Source organism: Cygnus olor (genome assembly GCF_009769625.2).
Source record: "Cygnus olor isolate bCygOlo1 chromosome W unlocalized genomic scaffold, bCygOlo1.pri.v2 SUPER_W1, whole genome shotgun sequence".
Lineage (NCBI taxonomy): Eukaryota > Metazoa > Chordata > Aves > Anseriformes > Anatidae > Cygnus > Cygnus olor.
Window position 1 is genome coordinate 961,254 of NW_024429070.1, and position 26,531 is coordinate 987,784.

Genomic DNA, 26,531 nt, shown 5'->3' on the forward strand with positions numbered 1-26,531 from the left:
GTTGGACTAGATGATCTTCAGAGGTCCCTTCCAACCTCAGACATTCTGTGACACAAGGCTGGCCAATACAGTCATGGACCTCTGCGAAACCTGTCCTCTTTTGCAGCACCACATACCCTAGGAGCACATAAAATGGTACTAAACCCCTGTATTTAGGCACCATAACCTCTCCCATATTGTTCTGACTTGCATTGTCAGCAATTCAGCTCAACTTCCTGTCTTAATAACAAACCGTTAACTTGCATAACCAGCAAATTACAGATAAATCTAAATGTATGCCTCAAGTTAGGTCTGTGATAAAGGTATCTCATATTCTGGACAGAACTTCCTAATCATATGCATACAATTGATGTAAACATGATAAGAGCATGCAGCAAAGGAAAGACTTACATAAGGAGCAAGGTTTATGACTCATGTAGAAACAAGACTTTTCATCTCTTTTTAATGATAAAGTAACCTTCCACTGTAGAATGAGTGATTTATTTTCTCTTGGTCAGCTATTCCATTCTGCAAATTTAGATTTTAAAATGTAGGAAGCTTCAAAAATTGAGATTTCTTGATACCTTCTACGTGTCTTTGGATTTTAGGATATCAACTTGAAATAGGATTGATGTAGAATGTATTTGAAAGTATTTAAGCTAGGCTAAGCCTCTAAAAGCTGTCAGGCTTTAAACTGTCCTGCAGTAAATTAATCACTGGCTTCAGAATAAATATTAATATACATGTCTTTGCAAAATGATTTAAGAAAATATATGTATTAAAGAAGAAGACCATTGCTAATGCTGGTACGTTAAGGCAACATTAAGTGGGAAAGTACATACTGTGTAGGACAAAAATCCCCCACTGCCAATCAGGTACCTATGAAAAATGATGCACTCTACCGTTAGGAAGTTTACACTTGCCAAGTATTATTAGGGTAGCATTTCTTAAAATGCGAATGGCAAACACCAGAAAGTAGTCCAATGAACAACTGGAAACATCTTCCAGTACTATGAACATATATGTACAATCGCACATTTTCATAAATCCAAATGAGAAAATGGTACAAAACGGGAATACAAATTAACAGATACTTACAGAATTAAGCCTGATTTTTATTTGGTTGTGAGAACCTCTGAGCTAACACTATACTACAAATGACACTTCTTGGATTTCTCCCCCACCCTCAAAAGATTTGATAGCTGTTTCATTCAAAAAAGGCTGAGAAAGACCACGCTGAATAAAAAAAATAAACTCTTGAGAAGATTTATAAAATAATCTATCAGAAGAAATTTAATTTGTAGCCTTTTGGGCTAGAAAACTCTTTGGCTTACAGCCTTCAGAGAAAAAAATAAAGAAAATGGAAGTTTTGTCTTCATAAGCACACAATGTAATATTTAAAAGTCAAAACTATCGCTTTACTTTTTAAAGTGTTGTTTTTCCACTCTCCTTAGCTTTGACAGAGCCAGGAGTTACCTAGTTAAAACAGCCCGTTAAAATGGGCAGGAAAAACAGCAACAAACTGAAATTCACTCTTCACCACACAGCACAAAAATCACAGTCACAGCTTCATGTTTAATGTGGAATCACTTTAAGTATACAATATTTCAAAAGATCCAGAAACTAGTTAAGAGATAAAAGCCAGCAGAACAAAAATACAGGAAATCCAAACTACATCTTTGACCTTTTTAATCCTAAATTTGAGGGTCACATGCCTGAATAGACAAGTTTTGACAAGTTTTAGCTTTATGAGGAAAAACTTTTGTATGGAGTTAAACTAGCCACATGAATAGCACCTGTAGCATTCAAAATAAATAGTAATGGCTAACTAGACACCATGGCAGCAAGACACTCCTCTTTAAAAAAAACAAAAAACTAAGAACAAGCATGTGCTTGGAAGCTATGCCTCAAGGCTGGACAACAGAAACTACTGTAAATTTTTTTTTAGTCACTTTAAAGCACACACTAATTATTGTATTTCTGACACTGAAATTATTTAAAAAGTTTTTCTTAATGAGATTGCTTTCTCTTTATTTGCTAACCATTAATATTCACTCCTTTTAAAATTGCACTCTGATGCTTGAAGAACACTATTAAAATTTTTCTTTAAGACTCCCTCTATTTTCTAAAATATTTTATTTGCACTGTATAGACCCATGCTGTTAGCAGTAGGTGTTGCAAGACAAAAGTATCCCCCTACTCCAAAACTTATTTTATTAAAAAGGTCAAAGATAAATTATACCACAAACGGGAACAGAAGTTTTTAATAAATGGTATCAGAAATGGTTTGGCAGGGGGGTTGGACCCGATGATCTCTTTAGGTCACTTCCAATCCCTACAATTCTGTGAAATGACAAATGATCTTTGTGATGTCTGATGCTCTCATACAGCCAGTGATTAAGTAGATACCAGAATGTTAGTCTATGTTATCTATGTGTTTTATGGGTTTGCAACAAAGCGTAATACACATTGAACAGAATAAGTGAAACTTCAGTTTCCAGTGTATAATGAATTTAAGTCATTTAATAAATTTTAGCTTTTGAGTGTTCCACTTTAGTGCTGTTACAATAAATCACACCTGCGTACCAGAGCATACATCAACAGTATGATGTAACTTTACTTACACCACTGCTATATTTAGCTTTTTGAAAGAGACATAAGCATACACTATGGCCACATCAAATATTTTTTTTTGTTTTTTTTTTCTTTGATAACCTTCTTTTAGTAATACTTCACTTTTAAATTTTGATTTATTGAAAAAAAGTCACAGAAATTTTATACAGGAATAGCTATAAGGAATAACCTTACAGGCACTGATATGACAAACATCTATTTTTAAGGTCTAAGAAGCATTAATATTATATTGACAAAGCTGATTGAAAAGAATGACTAACTTTGTCCAAATAGGAAATGCCCGTTTCTGCTTATATGTTAAGAAATTCAGAAAGTTATTTTTTGGCCTTGCTATGTCACAAAGTCTATCATACAAAGAACTACGCATTTAACCTAAAATGATAGTTTTAAAAGCCCTTCTATTAAAAACAAAATCATGCTAAACTTTGATCAGTTATGTAGCTGCTTTAAAACTGTTGCAAGACCATACTGTATATATTAGCTTTTATATTGCTAATGCACAACTAACAGCAAACTTGATTAGATTAACACAAATTTGTTTTAATTAAACTGTTATATCACACTAAGATGACAAATGCCACAAGATTGGCAAAAACATTTAATTCTGAGCACTCAAATGGCAGGCTAATTCTGTTGTAACCCCTTCACATTTAGGGAAAAAAAGCATAATCCTGCAGTCTCACTTTACAAAAAAAAAGTTCTGTAAAATATTAATTGGGAGAGGAACAGTTTATACTATCTAACACAAAGTAACTTATACAACTAGTGTCAAGGGCAAACAAAAAAAACTTCTAAATAAAATGTCAAAATACACATAGCAACAGAAGCACAAATGCTGCATTAAATACAGTCAAGATAAGACAAAACACTTGTTAATAAAAAAGGTCAAAAAAGAAGAAAAGTTACTGAAGTTAGCAATACATTTAAAGGAAACGCAATGAGGGGGAAAAAATCAAACTATTTTCCCCCCAATGACAGTTTCCATTTGTAGTCTTTCCATTCATAATTTGTCTGATACAGCACATCCATTACAATGTTCAGAATCTCACAGAAAAGCTAGGTTGTTCTAATTCCCAAGTTGGTTTTGGATGTTTTAAACAGACATTATTATGAAGTAAAAGCAAGGCAACAAATGGACTTTTTATCACCTTCAATCTTAGCATAAATGAAAAACTTTTTTTTTTTTTTAAAAGTTATCATAATCTTTTTTGTCTTTTTTCCCCTCTGCTTCAAATCCATCAACACCATCACTGTCCCTTCTCCTTTTACGATTGTTATGGATGTTGAAGCGTTGATTCATCTGTGGTAATGGATCCATTCCTAAAACTTTGTGTATTTGACGGAATGCAAGGAGTCTCAATGCAAACTACAAAAAGGGTAGAAAGAAGATATTTCAGTTAGAAACAAATGTCAATTTAGAGTATTTTGTCAAACAACAGAGAAGTGGTGTAAGATATCATCCTTAGCTCTTACTATCCATCCTCTTCCTTCCCACAACATCAACACAGTAATATATGCAGGTTACATTTGCTATCTCTGTACAAAGTCCAGCATCTCAGCTTCAAAATAATATGTTTTAACTGCTGGACTTGCAACTGAAGCAGCCAAGGCTTTTCACACATCCCATTACATGCTAGTAATCTTTGGCAAAAGGATCAAATGAACACGTAGAGACAGTGAGCTATTCAGCTGCAAGCATGAGTGATCAATACTATGAACAGAAACAATACATATTAAAATTTAAACAAATTTATTTGTATGGTCTTAAGTTCCAACAACATTTTAAATCTAATAGAATACTACTGTAGACAGAGCATCCTTATGGATATATATAGAAAGGAACGTTCCAAACTTGTCACATTTATTTCAGTGCAAAACATAACACTGCTCCGCATCCTCTCCTGCGACATTTTCATTGCCTAGCTTAAGGCTCATCATCTAAAAAAATGGACTATGTTCTTATAAGAAAGGAAAATTCATATCCATATAGCCTCATTCAAAAAAAAAAAAAACCACAAATGTCTTCAACTTTAGTTATGTTACACATACTTTCCCTTACCTGTGCACTTGAAGTAATATCTTCTCGTTGCTGATCTGTCATTACAGCAAGTGTATCAAAAGGATCTTTCTCACAAGGGTCCAGAAGGCCAGGACCACCTAGAATGGTTAGGCTAATTAGTAGAACATCTCTACCTTATTTTGACCAAGACTATATATTTTATATTACTTCAGCATAAGTACATTGATCAAATTCAACTTGCCTTTAAGGATGATTCCTGAAGATATACACTCAAAAACTCTTCTAAGTGCATCCCCAGGACTCTGTGGTCCAGTAGCACTGCTGATTGCTTTTTCCACAAGCAACTCCATAGCCTGTAACAACAATAACAAAATCCAGTTAATTCAGAAGACTGATTGAAACAGAAAAAAGCCACTACTGTTGTTCAATACAGAACTTTTCATAGAATGGTTTGGGTTGGAAAGGACCTTAAAGACCATCTAGTTCCAACCCCCCTGCCATAGGCACGGATGCCACCCACTAAGACCAGGTTGCCCAGGGCCTTATCTAACCTGGTCTTGAACACCTCCAGGGATGGGGCATCCACAACCTCTGGACAGCCTGTTCCAGTGCCTCACCACCCTCTGAGTGAAGAATTTCCTCCTAACCTCTAATGTAAATCTCCTCTCTTTTAGTTTAAAACCATTCCCCCTCGTCCTGTCATTATCCGACTGAGCAAAGAGTTGTTCTCCATGTTTTTTATAAGCCCCCTTCAAGTACTGAAAGGTTGCAATGAGGTCACCCTGGAGCCTTCTCTTCTGTAGGCTGAACAGCCCCAGCTCTCTCAGCCTTTCTTCATAGGAGAGGTGCTCCAGCCCTCTGATCATCTTTGTAGCCCTCCTCTGGACCCGTTCTAACAGATCAACATCCTTCTTGTGATGGGGGCTCCAGACCTGGATGCAGTACTCCAAGTGGGGCCTCACAAGGGCAGAGAAGAGGGGGACAATCCCCTCCCTCGACCTGCTGGCCACTCCTCTGTTGATGCAGCCCAGGATGCAGTTGGCCTTCTGGGCTGCAAGCATGCACTGCTGGCTCATGTCAAGCCTTTCGTCCACCAGAACTCCCAAGTCCTCCTCCGCAGGGCTGCTCTCAATGGGTTCTTCTCCCAGTCTGTACACGTCTGGGATTGCCCTGACCCAGGTGCAGCATCCTGCAACTTGGCCTTGTTGAACCTCATTAGGTTCACTCAACAACTTTTGACATAGAAATTTTGAAGAACATCACAGAACAATTTCAGTTAAAATGGGAAAAAAAAAAAAAGCGTATTTTGTAAAAGTGAATTAAAAAAAGACTGGTGCAAGATTAACACTGGGTACCAATACAGACATGCCTCTTCTCATCCCAGATTGCCCAAACGTTTTTTTTTAATTATTATTTTTATTTTATTTATTTATTAGAAATTTATACATTAGTAACTATACATATGCAGGTAACCAATTTGTCCAACAATTTTTTGGGAACGCATGAAAAATGATGGGTTATCTAAACCTGGCAGCCAGATGAATAAACAGCACACAGTGTATCTAATAAGAGTAAAAGAATATGACAAAAAATATATTGTTTTTTCTATAAGAACACAAATCATCAAAAATATAATGGTCTTTTGTTTGAAGTTTAGTCTAAATGATTACTAGTTCCTCAGATTAACAAAACTGAAGCTCACTTTTTTTTTTCCTGGATGTAGCCTAACACTAACTCAGATGATAAACAAGCGTAAAAAAATCTTATCAATCAACAGATTTTCAAAAATGTACACATCAAAAAATTTTAAATGACGGTTTAAAAAGGTGTATTTTAAATACTGTTTTTTCCTCTGTGACTATTTCCATTGTTTCCTTTTATTAGACATTTTTTCAATAGACTGTAAAAAAGATTTGCAATAGTAAGGAATAGCTTTCCTTAGCTGTTTCAGCATTAAGATGTTTCACTACCACTTCATTTGCAAGTTTCATTTTCAAACAATGTCTTTTTTCCCCCCTTCCTCTGAATTTACACTTTTTCAAACGTTGCCTTTTATTTTCACTAAGAGTAAATGCCTATTCTGATGCATGCAGTAACTATAGGCAGTGTTGATTACAATTCTTCAGTAAGGATGCTCATTCCTAGCCCAGGACAATGACCTGGTGTTTGTGTGCATGAAATGCTGGATTTCATGTCAGAAAAATCAACCTTGAATAATCATTACTTCCAACTTGTAGGAAATTGACAAAATTCTTCCAATTTAGTTTTTATTTTTAGGTATATAGGGAGGGCACTACTAATTGTGTTTAAACTTCCTACTATTTTCTACTATTACAAACACTTAGGCTCTTTTTGAAAAGCTCCTTGGCTTGTGACAGGCTTCTAGCACACAGGTCAAGAGAAGTTCTATATTCAGAAAAGTCTGTTTCTTCTATCTGAAATTCCACCTGTGACTAGCAGAAATTACAGATATTTAAAATCACAAATTTTCATTCTGCCACTGCTTTTGTCAAGTAAGACTTTGCCAATAGACCAGAAGAACAACTGACTACACAGACTTCAGTGCTGATCCATGTCACTGACAATGCATCCCAGCATTGTCAAAAATCAATTCAGCAAACCAGAGAGCACTCTTGTAGAGAGCCGAGATGCAGCTAGACTTGACACACACCTCTATTCCCTTTCAGATGTGCCTTAGAACAGACAATGTGACAAAGAAGAAACAACGTTCTTTGTTCTTCATCTTCATGTGTGTTGCAAGAGTTATAAGGGTGCTTTCCTGCAAGCACTCCAGTTTTTATTCTTTGGCAACTCAGCATCACAGTGATAATTAAGAGGACAGTTACACACTTTTCTAGCTTCTTTTAAGCTTTATTTATACAGTGCATCTTTCAGAAATGTAGCACAGAAACTGGCAGGATATATATTACTATTAATACTTTAAAAACATATATAACTTTCTACATTTTTTCCAGAAATAATCAATATTATCAGAACTAATTTAATAAAATCATCTGCAAGCCTAACACATTTCTCATTCAAAGAATGCCAACTTAGTGCTCTTGTCAAAACCAAAAAGTTTACACTGGGAAGCAGCATAGTGCAACAGAATTTGGTTTGTGAAACAAAACGGTCAGTTTATCTACACACATTTCTGAAATTTTCTTTCAGACTAATTGTGGCTGGTCCACAGATTGGAAAACAAATTACATTCCTGAAGAGCATCTTTTAAAACAGTCAATGCAAAAGGAATGTTTGAAGAATGCTCAGCTGCAGGAATTATCAGAAGTAAACGGGTTGAACCTAGAGATCTTTTTCTAAGTGACACTGATTAAAGATACTAATTTTGACACATCCACTGACTAGTACTGTGGTATTTCATCTCGGAGAAGGGTCACATTAACAATCACAGGAATTACTGTGATTTTTTCTTTTACTTTAAGTAACCTTTTTGTTATCACAGAGGTATCTGGGCACAGCTGACATCACTTTAAATCAATTTCAGTAAAACCCAAGGAATTTCTAACCACCAGTAGGTGGTAAAAAAAAAAATATTTCTTTATGTACAGTTAAAAAAGCAACACCTAAAATCTAGAATAAGGATGCTAAGCACAAAGAACTCAAAAGAACAAGAAAATTCTTTTGGAAAAAAAAAATCCAGCTCCAAATGACTAAATTTCAGAAAATTAAGTTTTTAGAGGGACTCTCTACTTTACCTGTAAATACAAGCACAAAAAGCACATTACTTCTTGAAAAAGTTTACATTTAACTGCAGTAACACTTTCCAGTGCCCTACTTGTAGTACCATGTGTATTGAAAAGACTCATTCAAAAAGAGTATTACTCACCCAGCTTGGAAAATCAGACCAGGTTGGAACACGCTGACAGAGGTCACGAAGAATACGTATGATAATCACACAGGACTGCAGACCATTAGCTCTAGCCTTGAGAGCAATACAAAATCAAATTAATCAATCCCAGCACCTACAGCAAATAGGCCTTGTTGAAAGACTAAAACACCACTGTTCAATGGAAGCTCAGATACAAGATTGATACAAATCATTCTACAAGTTTATTCCGTGAGCTGCCATTTACAGCAGTATTTTATACAGGGTTAGTAATTTAAGGTTGTAAAAGTCAAAGTGCACAGGTTATACAAGAATAACATTTCTTGATCCCCTGTACACTTTGACCTATGTTCACTTATAACAATAAATACAGTATCTTTCTATATTAGAAATAAAAAGGATGAAGTAAAGGTCTAAAAAATAGGTATAGAGACTGAAAGGTCAAGGAAATCTGTTTGGTTTCTTTATCGTGCCTTTGCCAGAATGCAAAGTCACTAAGCCAAACAGTTGCTTCTCACCTTTCATTCCCTACACTTAATGCACTTAAAGAAATAGGAAAAAAAGTCTTAAATCTAAACACAAAGCTTTAAACACATATTCCATCATTTAAAGCAAAGTTACTCTGCAGCCTTATGGAATATATAACAAATATACAACATATGATCACCCCAAGCGAGTCAAACTTTCAACATCGCCTTCTCAATGACCAGAAAAAAAAAAATCATGTCAAATGAGCAATTAACTGCATAAAGCAGTTCCTCCATACTCAACTTTCTACATTTAAATTTAGGGACCAGAAAAATAATAAGTATTATTAGCATGAACAACGCTGAGTGTTTTCACACAATTAAACATTTATATTGCAACTGAACTAATCTCTCATAAGGCTACAAGAAGAAAGTAAAATGACGTTCCAAACCTGGAACCACTTAGCGTGGCGTAGAGCAGCCAGAGCGTCAAGGCATTTTTGCCTGTCCAAGACGTCCGGTGGGTCTTTCACCATACCCGAGGTTACATCTAAAATGGATTGAATTGGCAAAATGCAGTGAGGAATGGGTGTTTGACCAGGTGAGCAAGACAGTTCCTGAAAGTAGCTTCAATGTCACACGTGCCATTTGAAGTTTAAACCTTTGAACAACAAGTGAAAATGTTCCATACAAGGTATTCAATTAGGATTAGGGTACCAACCCAGCATGAAGATCAAGAGCATAATAAACTTTAGCTCTCAGGTTATTTTCAAATGCATTGCAGATTACGCAATGCTTAGTGCTTCTTTATTTAAGCTACCACTGGAAAAATACATATCCCCTAAAATTAAATAGGGAAGGAAGGATGGTTGGACACAGTGCACCAGCACAGAGAACACAAGACAGAAGGAACACAAAAATCCACTTTAACCAAGTAGTAATATTAAATCTTAGTTTCTTGCATATTTTAACTGCTACCTGTTATTTGGGACCTAGTCTTCAAAAGAAGTATAACAAATCTCAAAAGCACTAGATGCTTAGTAATTATGTTATTTTTATTATACCTTAACCTTAGAATGCAATGATTTTGCTTTAAAAGCTAATTAAAGGAATCTGAAATGCTCTTCAATATTACTGAGTTCCACTACCTTCTAGTATCCCCTCTTACTCAAATTCCTCAACCCATAATATATGTGCTCCAATATAACTTTGGACGTAAAGAAAGATCTGAAAGGGGACTGCTTTACTTAAGATTCAGCAGGAAAAAGAAAAGCAAGGAATAGTATAAAAAAACAAAAGCAGAATGTCTGAAAGAAAATATAGAAGAACTCGTATATTAAATATTCAGAAAATGATTTAATTAAGTTACCAAGCTGACTGCTTTGTTAGCTAAATAGAATAGACCACAAGATCATTTTAGAATTGGTTTAATCAACAAAACAGGAACCACTGAACAATCTGAAACGGTATTTTCAGGTTACTTAAAATTATAAGGATATGATGCAGTAATCAGCTTTAACATATCTTTATTTTATTATTTATGAAAATGGTTATTGTGACTAGTAACACAAAAAAACGGTAGCATGACTGGTAATATACCAGATAAGAAAAAACGAAAAGCCACCTCTCAATGGTACTTATTTCACAGCAATTGACTGTGTGAAACTATATGGTTTATTGCAGCAAGATACAAATTTAGGTTAAGTCAGAGAACCAAATTAAAAAAAACAGAGAGACTTATGAAACAGGCCAACAGAGAAAATTTTAGGGATGCTGCAGAGACAGCTCTGAAGCTGCCATATACTTATATACAAATATATAATGAACAGTAGGATACTTCACTATACTGAGAGCAAAAAAGCTGTAAATGAGCACGGTGCTACAATTTTCCAGTATTATAACTGAATTTAATCTAAGGTACTAGATTTAGGCATTTTTATATGACATTCTTATTGCTCTGCACAGGGTTAAAAAGAGAAGGATTTCAAAATAAGAACCAAGTTGCAAAGAACATCTCTCTCAAAGATACTCAGACTTATGGACCATATGTTAAAGTAGAAAGAAGAAACTAACAAAGCATTTACAGAGCAAATGAAGACATTTAAAGTGGTTCATTTAAAACAAAATCAAAAAACTCCAAACAAAAAAAAAGGAACAACAAAAAGAAGTCAACACAAACCAATACAAGAAAGGTGCACTGCAAATTTTTATCACAATAATTCACTACGTAATTTAAAACTTTGATTACTTGACTTCTGGGTCTCAAAAACTTCAATTTGGAAAATAATTTTACTGAAAACTACTACATTGCAAGCACACAGAAGTGCACTTAGTGCTGGAAATGTCAATCTAAAGTGTACTACTACTAATAGAAATCATATGAATACCCTTGAAACTAAAAAAGACTGAAAGTCAGAAGTTGCCAAGGCACCTATTGAACAGAGAATATATTGACTGAAAAAAAAAAAAATAAGGGAACTCTTGTAATATTTAATCTGTGGATTTTTGCATCTGTTTTACATTTTAGGACTAACCCCTTAAAGACTATTTAACTAAGTTCAGACTCCTAACCTACCACCCTGTTAAAGCTAAAAAACAAAACTGAATTAATCTACAAAACACAATCATGAATTCTCACCCTACATATTTATTACTAGCCTAAATATAAGGGGTTAATCTTCAGTTATACATGCTGTGTCCACACTACTACTTCATTAAAAGTTAACAGGTATATTAATTTTGGTAAGTTTTATTATGCAAAATACATATTACCCAGTCAACTATTTCAAAACTAGTGTGAACACTGCTTAATTCTAAGAGAAAGACAAAGATTAAAAGGAAAAAAAAAAAGCCAAACACAAAGAAACAGGAGATGCTAGGACTATGCATCCAAACCCCCCTCCTTTATAAAGTATGGCAGGTGTGACACTGAGCTTTAGAAAACCTTGGTCAAAAATCCTTCCGATGTCTTGGCAGCAACCCCTGACAGGAATCAAGTCCCTCTGCTAGAAGGCTTTGGACCGGGGCTGTTAGCTAAGGATAGAAAAAACACATGTGCACACATATGCGTTTATAAATATGTACACTTTGTTTGCTGAAGGAAAGATTCCACAGCAGGGGTTAGATCACTTTGAACATACCAGATTTGGGAAACTGTCAAATGCACAACACTGTAAGGAACAGTAGCTATGCGGTTAACAATTTTATTTCACACTATTTGTGTGTTGTTTTTTTTTTTTTTTTAGCCTTTTATCATGTAATTGGATTATTACACATCAAACACAATTCTACTCCACGTGCAAGTCTCAGTCTCATCTTTATTCAAATTGGTTCTTCCGGTAAAGCCTTCCTTATCACCTGAACCAGTTCCCCAAGCGAGCTAAAAAAAAATGAAAACTTTAAACCATTGTAAGACACAGAGCATGAGAAGTTGCAGCAAGAAAAAACACACACACACATATACTTGTTAACTCTACAGCAAATAAGAAGCAGTCTTCATAATAAGGCCATCTTTGCTGCAATAATTTGCAATTGAGTCTTGTATTTTCTTGTTTCAAGAGCAAACTTTACTGCAGATCCATTTTACGCTGCTCAGTGTCTTGAAGAGAAATCTAACGATTTGGCTTGCCTAGAGGCAGTACTGTATTCAGCAGTGAATAAACTCATAACGATCATTTTAACTCAAGTGTGGGTCAGACAAAAAAAAACATATTTGTTTCCTTTAGGAGGCATAAATTAAGGGATTAACTGTAGGCATTTGAAATTTATTTTTAGTCCACATCATAAAATTTTAGGCCAGAAACAATTCAATTGAAATTGTGGCAGGAATCAATACTGCACTTTTGCACAGTACACTAAGAAATTAACATTTTCAGGTTAACTTCTTTTAATGATTAATCTAATTTAATAATCAAAGGTTTTAAGTGAAAGTATTCTTTATGGACTTAAGCAATATACGAAGTCTGATTCAGCACAAACAAACCAAGAGTCGTGCAACACTTAAGATTGCCAAAAACCAAGTAGTATTGGTTGGGTGTGACAGTAAATGTACAAAGCATTTATAGCTAGGTATGATACGCGCAGCTTAAAAATCATGTACAAAGCACTCAAATACTCTTCAGAAGTCATCCAAACTACAGAATGCATCTTGAATTTATTCTGATTACATAGGATGATTCTGTTAACACAGTTTGCTTTTGATGCACTAGTCACAGCTACAGAACATTTAGTAATGCAGTATAAAACCTCAAGTATTTTAGAGGACATGTAATGATGAGATGAAATAAAAAGCTGTGGCTTATATAAATATGTATATACACAAGTACATGCATACATAAACACTTTTTTTTTTTTAAACCTGCATGAAAAACGTTAAGATAACCTGATTTCCTATTTGTAGGTTCATTGTCATACACCAGAACTCTGTTTGCCATGATGTCTTTCAACCATGAAAATACAGGATTAAAAGGAAACAAAAGTTAATTTTATCTGACCCGTAAACAAAAAGAACCAATGTACTTCAGACATTAATCATGCTTGTTGGCTTAAAAGCTTCTGGAGCTTTGAAAGTGTTACAGAACAGACCCTAAAGCAACACTGCTGGCACCAGAGAAACTGTGGACTTCAGAAATGTAAATTGATTTATAAGCTCCACCTTCTGCTTCAGCTCAATGACAAAGCCATTTCTTACTGTACTAGTCTGGGTTCGCCGGTTGGATAGAAGACTGACTGTAATGCAAGGAGCTTAAATATACTCAAAAAGCACTCCAGACCAAAAAGCAACCTCAGAGAGCTGGAAAAAATCACACTGTCTTTTAAGGTTAGAAGCACCATTACCATCAAAATTATTACGCAAGTGTATTTTAAGTGGTACTGCTAATTGGAACATGTAAGTGATGGTAATACTGATCCAGTTTAAATCCAAGACCATATGATTTGATTTTCTAAAAGGATACAATCTTTATCTTAGGGCAAGACTGCTCTACAAAGCCAGTTTATAGCCATTTGCTGTAAAATACCTAGTTTTTAAGTAATTTTATAAGAGGGGAAAAAATAGTCAAGTTTGTACCTTTTCCAGAAAGCTGAGGTTGGACATAAAGTTACAATTTCAAAAAAATTAAATAAATGCATCATATAAGCATTTATTTTTAACCAACTGTTGACTACTGAGACTGGTTGTTGAAAAACAAGGTTTCAATCGGTATTAGTTGTGCCAGCATGTTACCTTCCAGGACCTTAATGCCATCTTAAGCAGAATAGATAAGCATATAAAATACATAAGAAAGAAGTAACATCTTCAACAACTTCCCAACCTCCATCCCTCATGTTCTCCTCCCGAATGACTGGAGATGTCAGCATGATAGTAACTTGCATTTTGGGTTCCACACATGAATTTAAAACTATTGCTGCTTCTGGGACTGCACACTTGATATCGTATTTCTCAGGACTTATTACCTAAATATTGGGAAACAGATTTCTATTAGCACCAAGAAAAGTATGGAGAAGAAAATGGACTTCAACATAGCCTTTTTAAACAGAAAGACAAAAATGCAGTATTAATCATAAACAGCAGATACCTCTGTATTCATAAAAGCCACAGTATATGCAATTAAAAAATATATATAAACATACAGACGTAAAAAGATCTGTGGACTTACTGTTACCAAATCATTAATGAAAATACAAAGCAGTCACCAAACATGCAAAAGAAAAGGGAAAACTACCCATAAAGGAAATTCATACGCCAAGTAAATTACTTAACGTGAATCACAGAATCATCTAGGTTGGAAGAGACCTCCATGATCACCTAGTCCAACCTCTGACCTAACACTAACAAGTCCTGCACTAAACCATATCACTAAGCTCAACATCTAAACGTCTTTTAAAGACCTCCAGGGATGGTGACTCAACCACTTCCCTGGGCAGCCCATTCCAATGCCTAACAACCCCTTTCCATAAAAAAGTTCTTCCTAATATCCAACCTAAACCTCCCCTGGAGCAACTTTAGCCCATTCCCCCTCGTCCTGTCACCAGGCACGTGAGAGAATAGACCAACCCCCACCTCGCTACAGCCTCCTTTAAGGTACCTATAGAGTGTGATAAGGTCGCCCCTGAGCCTCCTCTTCTCCAGGCTGAACAACCCCAGCTCCCTCAGCCGCTCCTCATAAGACTTGTTCTCCAGACCCCTAACCAGCTTCATCGCCCTTCTCTGCACTCTCTCGAGCACCTCCATGTCCTTCCTGTAGTGAGGGGCCCAAAACTGAACACAGTACTCGGGGTGCGGCCTCACCACAGCCGAGTACAGGGGGACAATCACTTCCCTAGCCCTGCTAGCCACGCTGCTTCTTATGCAAGCCAGGATGCTGTTGGCCTTCTTGGCCACCTGAGCACACTGCTGGCTCATATTCAGCTGACTATCAACCAGTACTCCCAGGTCCTTCTCTGCCAGGCAGCTTTCCAACCACTCATCTCCCAGCCTGTAGCTCTGCTTGGGGTTGTTGCTCCCCAGGTGCAGGACCTGGCACTTGGCCTTGTTGAACTTCATACAGTTGGCCTCAGCCCATCGGTACAGCCTATCCAGATCCTCCTGCAGAGCCTTCCTACCCTCGAGCAGATCGACACACGCACCTAACTTGGTGTCCTCTGCAAACTTACTGAGGGTACACTGGATCCCCTCATCCAGATCATCGATAAAGATATTAAAGAGGACTGGCCCTAGTACTGAGCCCTGGGGGACTCCACTAGTAACCGGCCTCCAACTGGATTTGACTCCATTCACCACAACTCTTTGGGCCCGGCCATCCAGCCAGTTTTTAACCCAACGAAGCGTACGCCAGTCCAAGCCATGAGCAGCCAGTTTCTTGAGGAGAATGCTGTGGGAAACAGTGTCAAAAGCCTTACTGAAGTCAAGGTAGACCACATCCACAGCCTTTCCCTCATCCACTAAGCGTGTCACTTTGTCATAGAAGGAGATCAGGTTCATCAAGCAGGACCTGCCTTTCATAAACCCATGCTGACTGGGCCTGATCGCCTGCTTGCCTTGCAAGTGCCGTGTGATGACACTCAAGACAATCTGCTCCATGAGCTTCCCTGGCACTGAGGTCAAACTAACAGGCCTATAGTTCCCCGGGTCTACCCTCCGGCCCTTCTTGTAGATGGGCATCACGTTTGCTAGCCACCAGTCGACTGGGACCTCCCCTGAAAGCCAGGACTGACAATAAATGATGGAAAGCGGCTTGGCCAGCTCCTCTGCCAGTTCTCTCAGTACCCTCGGGTGGATCCCATCCGGCCCCATCGACTTGCATACATCCAAGTGCTGTAGCAGGTCGCCAACCATTTCCTCTTGGATTATGAGGACCACATTCTGCTCCCCATCCCCTTCCACCAGCTCAGGGTACTGGGTATCCAGAGAACAACTGGTCTTGCCGCTGAAGACTGAGGCAAAGAAGGCATTAAGCACCTCAGCCTTTTCCTCATCTCTCGTCACTAAGTTTCCCCCCGCATCCAGTAAAGGACAGAAATTCTCCTTAGTCCTCCTTTTTGTGTTTATGGATTTATAAAAACATTTTCTGTTATCTTTAACAACAGTAGCCAGATTGAGCTCCAGATGAGCTTCGGCCTTTCTAATTTTGTCCCTGCACAGCCTTACAACATCCTTATAGTCCTCCTGAGTGGCCCGCCCTCTTTTCCAAAGGTCATAAACCCTCTTTTTTCTCCTAATCTCAAGCCACAACTCTCTGTTCAGCCAGGCTGGTCTTCTTCCGCACTGGCTCGTCTTTGGGCACGTGGGGACAGACTGCTCCTGAGCCATTAAGATTTCCCTCTTGAAGAGTGCCCAGCCTTCCTGGACTCCTCTGCCCTTCAGAACCACCTCCCAAGGGACTCTGCCAACCAGTGTCCTGAACAGCTCAAAGTCAGCCCTCCGGAAGTCCAAGACAGTGGTTTTACTGGTCCCCTTTCTGACTTCGCCAAGAATAGAGAACTCTACCATTTCGTGGTCACTCTGCCCAAGACAGCTCCCGACCACCACATCTCCCACCAGTCCGTCACTGTTTGTGAACAGAAGGTCTAGCGGGGCACCTCCCCTGGTAGGCTCTCTAACCAGCTGCGTCAGGAAGCTATCTTCCACGCTCTCCAGAAACCTCCTAGACTGCTTTCTCTGGGCTGTGTTGTGCTTCCAGGATATGTCTGGGAAGTTGAAGTCCCCCATGAGAACAAGCGCTGACGATTTCACTTCTGCCAGCTGCCTGTAGAATTCCTCATCCGTCTCCTCATCCTGGTTCAGCAGTATATAACAGACCCCCACCAGGATGCTTGCCTTGTTGGCCTTCCCACTGATCCTAACCCATAGGGACTCAACCTTATCATTACCAGCCTCAAGTTCCACAACATCAAAACACTCTCTAATATAGAGAGCCACACCACCACCCCTTCTGTGCTGCCTGTCCCTTCTGAAGAGCCTATAGCCAGGCATTGCAGCACTCCAGTCATGAGAGTGGTCCCACCACGTTTCCGTGATGGCAACTAAGTCATAGCCTGCCTGCTGCACGATGGGTTCCAGCTCCTCTTGTTTGTTACCCATGCTGCGTGCATTAGTGTAGATAATGAACAGCATTTAAAATAAAGAAAAGCTTCAGTGCCACTTGAAACGGCTACTGGGTATGTTTCCCGTTTAAACATACGAGTCTTTAAAAAGCACAAAGCTGCAGCGGTTCCCCTCCCTCCAGCTCTCACTTATAGGTTGCCTACTGCTAGGCACATTCTATACTTGGCTGTCGCAACATCCTCAGATAAGAACAAAGAGCAAGATAAACACCAGGGGAAAACATAAGAATAACAAGGTGGTTATTCTGAATTGGTTCTTGCTAGTGATTTAATAGTTCTAATTATCTCAAGAGGATGCTGTAGGCACCTCTGTCATCTCCTTTCACAAACTAGAAGTCAGTTCTCCACAAAGACAGACCAAGATGTGCAATTTTTAGCTTTTCTTGCTTTGTTACTTTGAGCAGGACCCAAGATTATTTCCTAATTAATCTGATCCTGCTAATGCTTCTACCATGCCACTGATTCTGCCAAGCAATTTACCAGACTGTACTGAAACACTGATGCTACAAGCAACCTTTCTATAATGAAGGTGGGTAGGCTTTATTTCAGTAGGGAGCAATGGAGTTAAAGACTTTTACACATTTCTTATGGAAATATAGCAAATAGTTTATATGAGTTCCACTGAATGGTTTAAGATTTTTTTTTTTGGTAACTTTTAAGAACGGTACCACATTAAAAAGCAACAAGACTTAATTTGTTAACTGTGGAACTATGAAGCATACATACTGGAAACACACTGGCATTAATGGAGAACTCTGACCTTCAGGCAGTAAGCTTTCTATAACACTGCACAAATTACCTCTGTCACTGGTGGTAACTGGACAATAGAAAGTCATCTTCTACTCATTTATTCTATTCATTTAATTATCCATTTCTTCTATTCATTTATTCTATTATTTATATATTTTCCAATTAAATGAACTCTATTAAACGATGACTGATACTACACCACTAGCATAAACACCTAGACACTAGTAAACACAATGTACAGAAAGCAAAACATGCAGTGTGGTCACTGAATTCAGATGGAAACACCCAGAAAAACAAAAGAAACTCAACTTGAGCTATGGAATGCAGCTGTCAGCCCTGCAGACATATGACTTGAGGACAGATTTTTTTTTTTTTTTTTAAGTATCTTTACAAAAAAAAATCAGATGAAAGAATCTAAACTCTACTTACTGCAAGTTGTTTGGGAAGACTTTCAGCAATACAACTGAGTAAAGTCTTTGAAGGCTTCTCAGCACATAACAAAACAAGATTGACATTTCTGTCTCCACGGAGCAGCAAACCTTTAGCCAAAACGCCTACCCGTAAAACTCCTTTCAAAGCCCTGTGAAGTAAATTACAGTTAGAAGTTGCTTTAAGGTTTTAATATTATTTTAAATGCTAGTCCTGAAGATAGAAAAATGAAATGAAATAGGAATACTCCACATACTCTTGAGGACACAGTCCTAATCAAAATTTGCTGTATAAAAACTTAAAGAGAACAGGATCCTTGGAAGCACTGAGAACAGTACAAGGAAAAACATAAGATGATTTTAGAAACAAAAGACGCATTTCTTTAAAAAAATAAAAATACCTGTCTTTACTGCCATCTTTTTTATCATCTCCCTCTTTGCTCTTGTTTTTTTCATGGTCAGTCATATTGTCAGAAACAAGTTTCAAAGCACGCTCAGTAATAGAAACGATTTTTTGGACTGCCTGAAGTTCCTCCTCTGTTGGATATATTGCCGCATGTTTGGTCATCACGTAGCGGTCGTCAGAGGAATCAGGGCGGCGTAGAGGCTAAACAGAGATAAAGTGTATTTCTGAAATGTGGGAACACTTCAAAGTTCATAGAATATTCAAGCCTCAAATGACTGAAATGTAACAAAACATGAACTGAGATGTCCTTAACAACTTACACTGCTCACAAACAATCATGTCTGAAGAAACTATGGAAATAAAACAAATTATGAAATCCACAGATCCAAAGTACTCCTCTCTCTCCCAAATAAGTATCTATTGTCTTTTCATTAACCGCTAAATACTTGCATACTTATTCACTGCTGCAAAATAAAGTATCTATAGTTGCTTTCAGAGAAAGAATTCAAATAGCAAGGGGCCTCAGGAGGTCTCTAGTCCAACTTCCTGTGCAAACCACGGTTAGCTATAAGATCAGATCACATTGTTTAGGGATTTATCCAGTCATGTCTTGAAAAAACACCAAAGATGGAGGCTGCACAACGTCTCTGTGAAAAAGTTACTTCCTGTATTCAGTCTGAACTTATCTCAGCTTAAGCTGGCTCTATCTTGCTCTCACCACTACAAAGAACCCGGCTCCATTGTCTTTCTAAGGCACAGACATTAGAAGGCTCTTAAGACCTACTGAAGCTCTCTCTTCTCCAGGCTGAAAGTGGCAAGATCCCTGTCTCTCCATGCAGCACACATGCTGCAGTCCCCAGTCATTCTGGTGACCCCACACTGAACCTGCTATGATTTATCAATATCTTTCTTGTACTAGAAAGCCCTAAACTGAATGCAGTATTGCAGTTTGGGTCTAATGAAAGCTGACTGCTTCCTATCATCTATTGATTATGCTCCTGTTAATACAAATCAGGATACTGTTGGTGTTCCTTGCTGTCAGAGCACATTGCTGGCTCATGTTCAGCTTGTTCTCTGCAAAGATCCCCAGGTTCCCTTCTGTAGGGCTACTACCCAGCCTGTCACTTCCCAGCCTTCACCAGTGCAATGGGTTACTCCTGCCCAAGTGCAGCACTAGCTATTTGTCCTTGCAGAATTGTGTAAAGCTCCTGTCAACCCATTCCTCCAGCTTGCCTAGGTCTATCTGGACAGAAGCCCTGTCCTTAAAGGTACAGGTTCTTCTCCCCACCCTGAGCCGATTAAGTTTCATGTCAGCAGCAAACCTGATGAGCACGCACTAAACTCCATCACCTTTCAGATGACTGATAAGGTACTAACAAGACAAATCCTAGGATAAACCCATGTGGTACTCCACTTGTTACCAACCTCAAAGGAGAGTAGTACCCACCACTAACCATTATCCTCTGGGACTCATGATCCAACCCCTTTTAACCCAATATATTTGTCCACAATTATAGAATGGTTTGAGTTGGAAGGGACCTTTAAAGATCAAGAAAATAACGTTGTATAATGCAATTAAATAAAAGTAATACACAAATCCGGAAAGACTTGTATTTCAGAAGCATCAGTATTTGTCTTCGAGGCATCTTATCGTCATATTAAGTGGACTTATTTTGGAAGAAAGGTTCATCTACATAATTTCATTAGCATATAATTTTTTCTTAACCTTTACGAATCCTTTATTAAGAAAGGATGGAGACAACTCAGCACTGAATAATTTATAGTCCTTAACTGTGCCTCCTGGTAAGTAAGATTTCATTGTTTTCCCCTCAAGTTAAGAAACTCACAGCTGGTCCTTGGGGCTGAGGAGGTATTCCTGGTCTAACTCCCAGCAGGCCTAGAGGTCCTGGAGGACCATGAGGATATCCTCCATCTGGTATTCTGCGACGGTCATCCCAGTGATGCTGCTCTTCCTCCATTCTCCTCCAGTACATGTCTTCTTCATATCGCCTGAAGTGCATGAAACAAAACATTCTCTTTACATAGCTGTTAGTACTTCCAAACATTCTAAATGAAGTCTTGGATGTCCTCACTAACTCGTTTCTAGTAATTGTGCAAATACCAGGGAATTCCAGAGGGTAAGTAAAAAGGAATGGCTTTTTGAAAGTGAGTCTGTTTATAGCAACTAGTAAGTCCACATTCCTCAGAGGGCTCGAAGACCAGCAAACGCAAACCCCAGTGAGTTAATGACAATTTAATTTAAAACAAGACAGTACAGAGTTCCCACATCATTTAAAAGAACTAACTACAGAAGCAGAGTTAGTTTTAATCTGACTTCAGCTTTGTCTCATTTACTGATAAAACAATGCATTACCTCATTTCCATTCTCCAGCGTTCTTCCTCTTCTCGCCTTCTCCAGTATTCTTCTTTCTGCATCTGTTTCCTCATCTTTTCTTCTTGAATTTTTCTTGCTCGAATACTGGGCTTTATTTCTACTTGTAAATCTGGGTTTACTTTTTTCTAGTTCAGAAAAAAATGAATGAAATGCTGGTTTTCCTCGTCATCTCAAATTTACAGAGTTTTTCCTGGAATGTTTAATACACACTACTTGTCTACAATAAAATCAAGGGGAGTAAAATGCAGTTTTAGAACTACACTGAATGAGTAGTTGAAGAAAATCGTGTCCAGTATTTTAAAGAAATAACATATTACAAATAGCATGAATCCCCTCTTTACCTACATCAGGAACAAAGTAATTTAAGATGAAAATGTTACATGAAAGACCAAGTAATTTGCTGTTCATTCTGTAGCCAGGTGACTAATCTGTAGCCTGAAAAAACATTTCCTCTCAACTACCATGTGCTTCCTGACACCCTAATTCCTGAAAGGTACCTCATACAGATGTATAACCATGAGTTACTGAACACATGTTTCTAGCAATTCTCTTTTTTCATCCCTTTCATGATTACACAGGCCCATTACATCTCCTGAGACCACAGTAGATTCTTCTTACATTGTTTCATAATAATCAAAACGCACACCATATATCAATACAGGTGGCTCTCCACTCATGACTGGAAAAAAAGCTCCAATGCTCATTTCTCAAATGTCTCCACAAAAGGTTTGTGTGGTCTATCCTGCCAAAAACATTAAGCACTATTCTATTACACTGCTTGAAATTAATGGTAAACAACATAAAAGAACCTACTGTTGCTTGCATATGTTGTACCATATTTTAATGTTGCAAAGGTTCCCAAAAGCAACATTCAAAATGTTAAAAAACAAACAAAATCAAAATGCAGTTTCATAGTCTGCATTACTGCTTTGAAGACTATACTCCAAAGAAAATCAATATATTTCTCTACCTTCTTTAATGTGCTGTTTACTCAGAGTACTTAGTTTGGCTATTCTTTAAATGTAAGACTGCTCAATTAACTGACAATCTGATGGATTTTCAGATAGAAGCATAAACATTTCTACTAACCTTATACTGAAGTCTGTGCCGCCTCCCTTTTAAGTGCATCTCCTTGGCATTTGGATCATTAAAACTGCATTCACAAAGTTTACAGTGAAAGCGGATCACCTTTCCTTCATCATTTCTTACCTGGAAAATAAAGTTTAACACAATTGTTTTTGTGTTTTTTTCATTGTTTTTGCTGTTTTTGTTTTAAACCCAAAAATGATGTAAGAATGAATTTAATTCAGTGACATTGGATAATGTCTATTCATCTTAACACATACTAAAAAGTTCACACAGTAACCAAAAGATGGCAAGCTTTCAATTCTGCCAGAGAAACACCATTGTGCTCCATAATGAACCGAGTTCTTCCATTCCAATGAGCACACAGCTTTAAACTTGAACCTGAACATATTGAGCAGAAATTAATAATAGCAAACCAAAAATAATGAAAATTTAAAAAAATTAAAAAAAAAATCAAATAATGAAAAATAATGAAAGATTTACATCAGATTCTGATCCTATTGACTTGATCCACGTCTCATAACACCAACGTGAAGAGTCCCCCACTCAGTTCAAAACATACACAATCCAAAAATGTGAATATATGCACAAGCCTTTGCAGGTGTAATGCCTTCTTTCATAATGAACAATTTTTCACTGAAATAGTTAAAATAATACACATTTTTGGATCAATACCTCTTCCACGTAGTCATGGCCCACTGGCTGTACATCACTTTGCAGGGCAGCAAGAGTCGCAGGAGTCACTGGTTCAGTTGCTGTGTCTGGTTTTACTTCCTGTGTTTGTACCGTGGCAACAAGAGTTGTTTTAACACTTTCAGCTGATTTCATTTCTTCCAGTTTACTTCCTGTTGTCTGAAGCTTATTACCACCTACATATTAAAACATTAAAATTTTTTAACTTCCATAAAATGCAAACATGATTACACATGATGTACAGACTGAAGAGTTTATTTGCAAGTATCAGTGTTCTGGCCAAAGCTTTATCAGTCTTTTAAAACTAATTAAAACTTAAACATATTTAAAATATAAGTGTTGGGTTTTTTAATAAATAAAAGTTTGAAAACATTCAAGTTTGTTTAAAGCACTTAGTATTATCTTTTTATTTTAGCACAAAAACCTACTACTTTACGTAATTTTCATCATTCACTTGCATGGTTTCTCAAAAGAAACAGGACCGAAAGGGACAAAGACATTTTAATAATTTTTTTTTTGTAAATGGATCCAAAAACATATTTAAAAACCATATAATTCGTGTATTAACAAAGGTAATACGCTCTCAATGTTGTAACTGCATAGGTTTTTCCTTCAAGAGGAGGACAGCTTATTTCAGAACATCTACTTCCCATCTCTGTACGTCTATCACGCTAAATTCAAAAAGTTTCCACTTCACGCTTCCACTGTTACAAGGATGTTTCAGCTGCCCAGTAATCAACTGCCTGTCTGCCATAGAAGTCCAGGCTGTAAACTGAAATTAGGACCAACTGGACTATAAACTGCAACACTCCATCAGCTACTACGTAAGAAACCAAAACACTCTTAAGGAGGAGGAAGAAGCCTCCAGAAAAAGTCATGTGGAGACAACAAGATAGAAAACAGAATCATCTAGGTTGGAAGAGACCTCCAAGATCACCTGGTCCAACCTCTGTCCAAACACTAACAAGTTCTGCACCAAACCATATCACTAAGCTCAACATCTAAACGTCTTTTAAAGACCTCCAGGGATGGTGACTCAACCACTTCCCTGGGCAGCCCATTCCAAGGCCTAACAACCCTTTCCATAAAGAAGTTCTTCCTAATATCCAACCTAAACATCCCCTGGCGCAACTTTAGCCCATTCCCCCTCATCCTGTCACCAGGCACGTGAGAGAATAGACCAATCCCCACCTCGCTACAGCCTCCTTTAAGGTACCTATAGAGAGCGAAAAGGTTGCCCCTGAGCCTCCTCCAGGCTGAACAACCCCAACTCCCTCAGCCGCTCCTCGTAAGACTTGTTCTCCAGACCCCTAACCAGCTTCATCGCCCTTCTCTGCACTCTCTCGAGCACCTCCATGTCCTTCCTGTAGTGAGGGGCCCAAAACTGAACACAGTACTCGGGGTGCGGCCTCACCACAGCCGAGTACAGGGGGACAATCACTTCCCTAGCCCTGCTAGCCACGCTGCTTCTTATACAAGCCAGGATGCTGTTGGCCTTCTTGGCCACCTGAGCACACTGCTGGCTCATATTCAGCTGACTATCAACCAGTACTCCCAGGTCCTTCTCTGCCAGGCAGCTTTCCAACCACTCATCTCCCAGCCTGTAGCTCTGCTTGGGGTTGTTGCTCCCCAGGTGCAGGACCTGGCACTTGGCCTTGTTGAACTTCATACAGTTGGCCTCAGCCCATCGGTACAGCCTATCCAGATCCTCCTGCAGAGCCTTCCTACCCTCGAGCAGATCGACACACGCACCTAACTTGGTGTCCTCTGCAAACTTACTGAGGGTACACTGGATCCCCTCATCCAGATCATCGATAAAGATATTAAAGAGGACTGGCCCTAGTACTGAGCCCTGGGGGACTCCACTAGTAACCGGCCTCCAACTGGATTTGACTCCATTCACCACAACTCTTTGGGCCCGGCCATCCAGCCAGTTTTTAACCCAACGAAGCGTACGCCAGTCCAAGCCATGAGCAGCCAGTTTCTTGAGGAGAATGCTGTGGGAAACAGTGTCAAAAGCCTTACTGAAGTCAAGGTAGACCACATCCACAGCCTTTCCCTCATCCACTAAGCGTGTCACTTTGTCATAGAAGGAGATCAGGTTCATCAAGCAGGACCTGCCTTTCATAAACCCATGCTGACTGGGCCTGATCGCCTGCTTGCCTTGCAAGTGCCGTGTGATGACACTCAAGACAATCTGCTCCATGAGCTTCCTTGGCACTGAGGTCAAACTAACAGGCCTATAGTTTCCTGGGTGTACCCTCCGGCCCTTCTTGTAGATGGGCATCCCATTTGCTAGCTGCCAGTCGACTGGGACCTCCCCTGATAGCCAGGACTGCCGATAAATGATGGAAAGCGGCTTGGTCAGCTCCTCCGCCAGTTCTCTCAGTACCCTCAGGTGGATCCCATCCAGCCCCATCATCTTGCACCATAAATTATGAAGCAGAACTTCTATACGCAGTTTTATTTTCGCCTATCAGTAATTACTCATGCATAATTAACTCAATACATTTGTATTTGCTAAACTAAGATCTTTAAAAAAATATATGGAATAGGTTAGGTTTCAAAATGAAGACTGACTTCTGTACTTGCCAACAAAGTTTATTTTCGGTGTAGATGTTTTCTTTACAGCTATATTAGCAGCAGTTGAAGATGTTTTGTTGTTGAACACCGTGTTAAGTGCTGTGCTTGACACGGTAGTAAGAATTTTCACTGCAGAGGATGCAACAGAAGAGTTCACAGTACTGCTGCTAGTTGATATGTTTGAAGCAGATGCAGCTGGTTTGGAAGCAGATGTGGATGTTGAGGAAGTAGCCTGGGTAACCACATTTGGTTCAGTTGAAGGAATGGGTTTGCCAAGTTTTGTGTGCAATTTTACTACCTATAAGAATAAAGAGAAATTCATATACTCTCCCTAGGACAACTAGAAAAAAATGAACTTATTATACATTATGGAGGCTGTAACACAAACAAATATAACGTCGAAAAATAAAAAATAGAAAGTGATCTTGGCAAAAAAAAGATGAACGTGTAGAAGTTTTTGTCATCTGTAACAAGGAAATTGTTAATTGTCATCTCAGATTGCTTGTTTCCATCGCAAAGTCAGTATTTACTCCAAAAGCTACATGGATGAGATAGCCAATAAACTGAAAGGCCAGTAAAACTGAAGGAGGAATTTTGCTCAAAATGTTTCCATGTCACTGTTTTGCTGCCTGGTTGCTT

General features: G+C 38.3%; 1 protein-coding gene across 5 annotated transcripts in view; it reads right to left on the reverse strand.

The window, feature by feature from the left end:
- Nucleotides 1–1,540: 1,540 nt before the first annotated feature.
- The window catches only part of LOC121062886 (zinc finger RNA-binding protein-like), a 48,291-nt gene continuing 23,300 nt past the window's right edge, over nucleotides 1,541–26,531 (reverse strand). For 2 of the 5 annotated variants that reach the window (XM_040543172.1, XM_040543174.1), the window contains exons 8-20: nucleotides 25,902–26,190; nucleotides 23,292–23,485; nucleotides 22,620–22,739; nucleotides 21,510–21,655; nucleotides 20,983–21,145; nucleotides 19,131–19,336; nucleotides 18,731–18,881; nucleotides 14,260–14,401; nucleotides 9,400–9,497; nucleotides 8,481–8,576; nucleotides 4,875–4,986; nucleotides 4,673–4,770; nucleotides 1,541–3,979 (exon numbers count right to left, since the gene is read on the reverse strand). In XM_040543172.1, the coding sequence (XP_040399106.1) occupies nucleotides 3,800–3,979; nucleotides 4,673–4,770; nucleotides 4,875–4,986; nucleotides 8,481–8,576; nucleotides 9,400–9,497; nucleotides 14,260–14,401; nucleotides 18,731–18,881; nucleotides 19,131–19,336; nucleotides 20,983–21,145; nucleotides 21,510–21,655; nucleotides 22,620–22,739; nucleotides 23,292–23,485; nucleotides 25,902–26,190 (1,995 nt within the window). In that variant the 3' untranslated portion in view covers nucleotides 1,541–3,799. Of the gene's footprint in view, nucleotides 3,980–4,672; nucleotides 4,771–4,874; nucleotides 4,987–8,480; nucleotides 8,577–9,399; nucleotides 9,498–14,259; nucleotides 14,402–18,730; nucleotides 18,882–19,130; nucleotides 19,337–20,982; nucleotides 21,146–21,509; nucleotides 21,656–22,619; nucleotides 22,740–23,291; nucleotides 23,486–25,889; nucleotides 26,191–26,531 lie in introns of those variants that run through there. The other 3 variants (XM_040543171.1, XM_040543173.1, XR_005815719.1) reach the window with 2 other exon arrangements.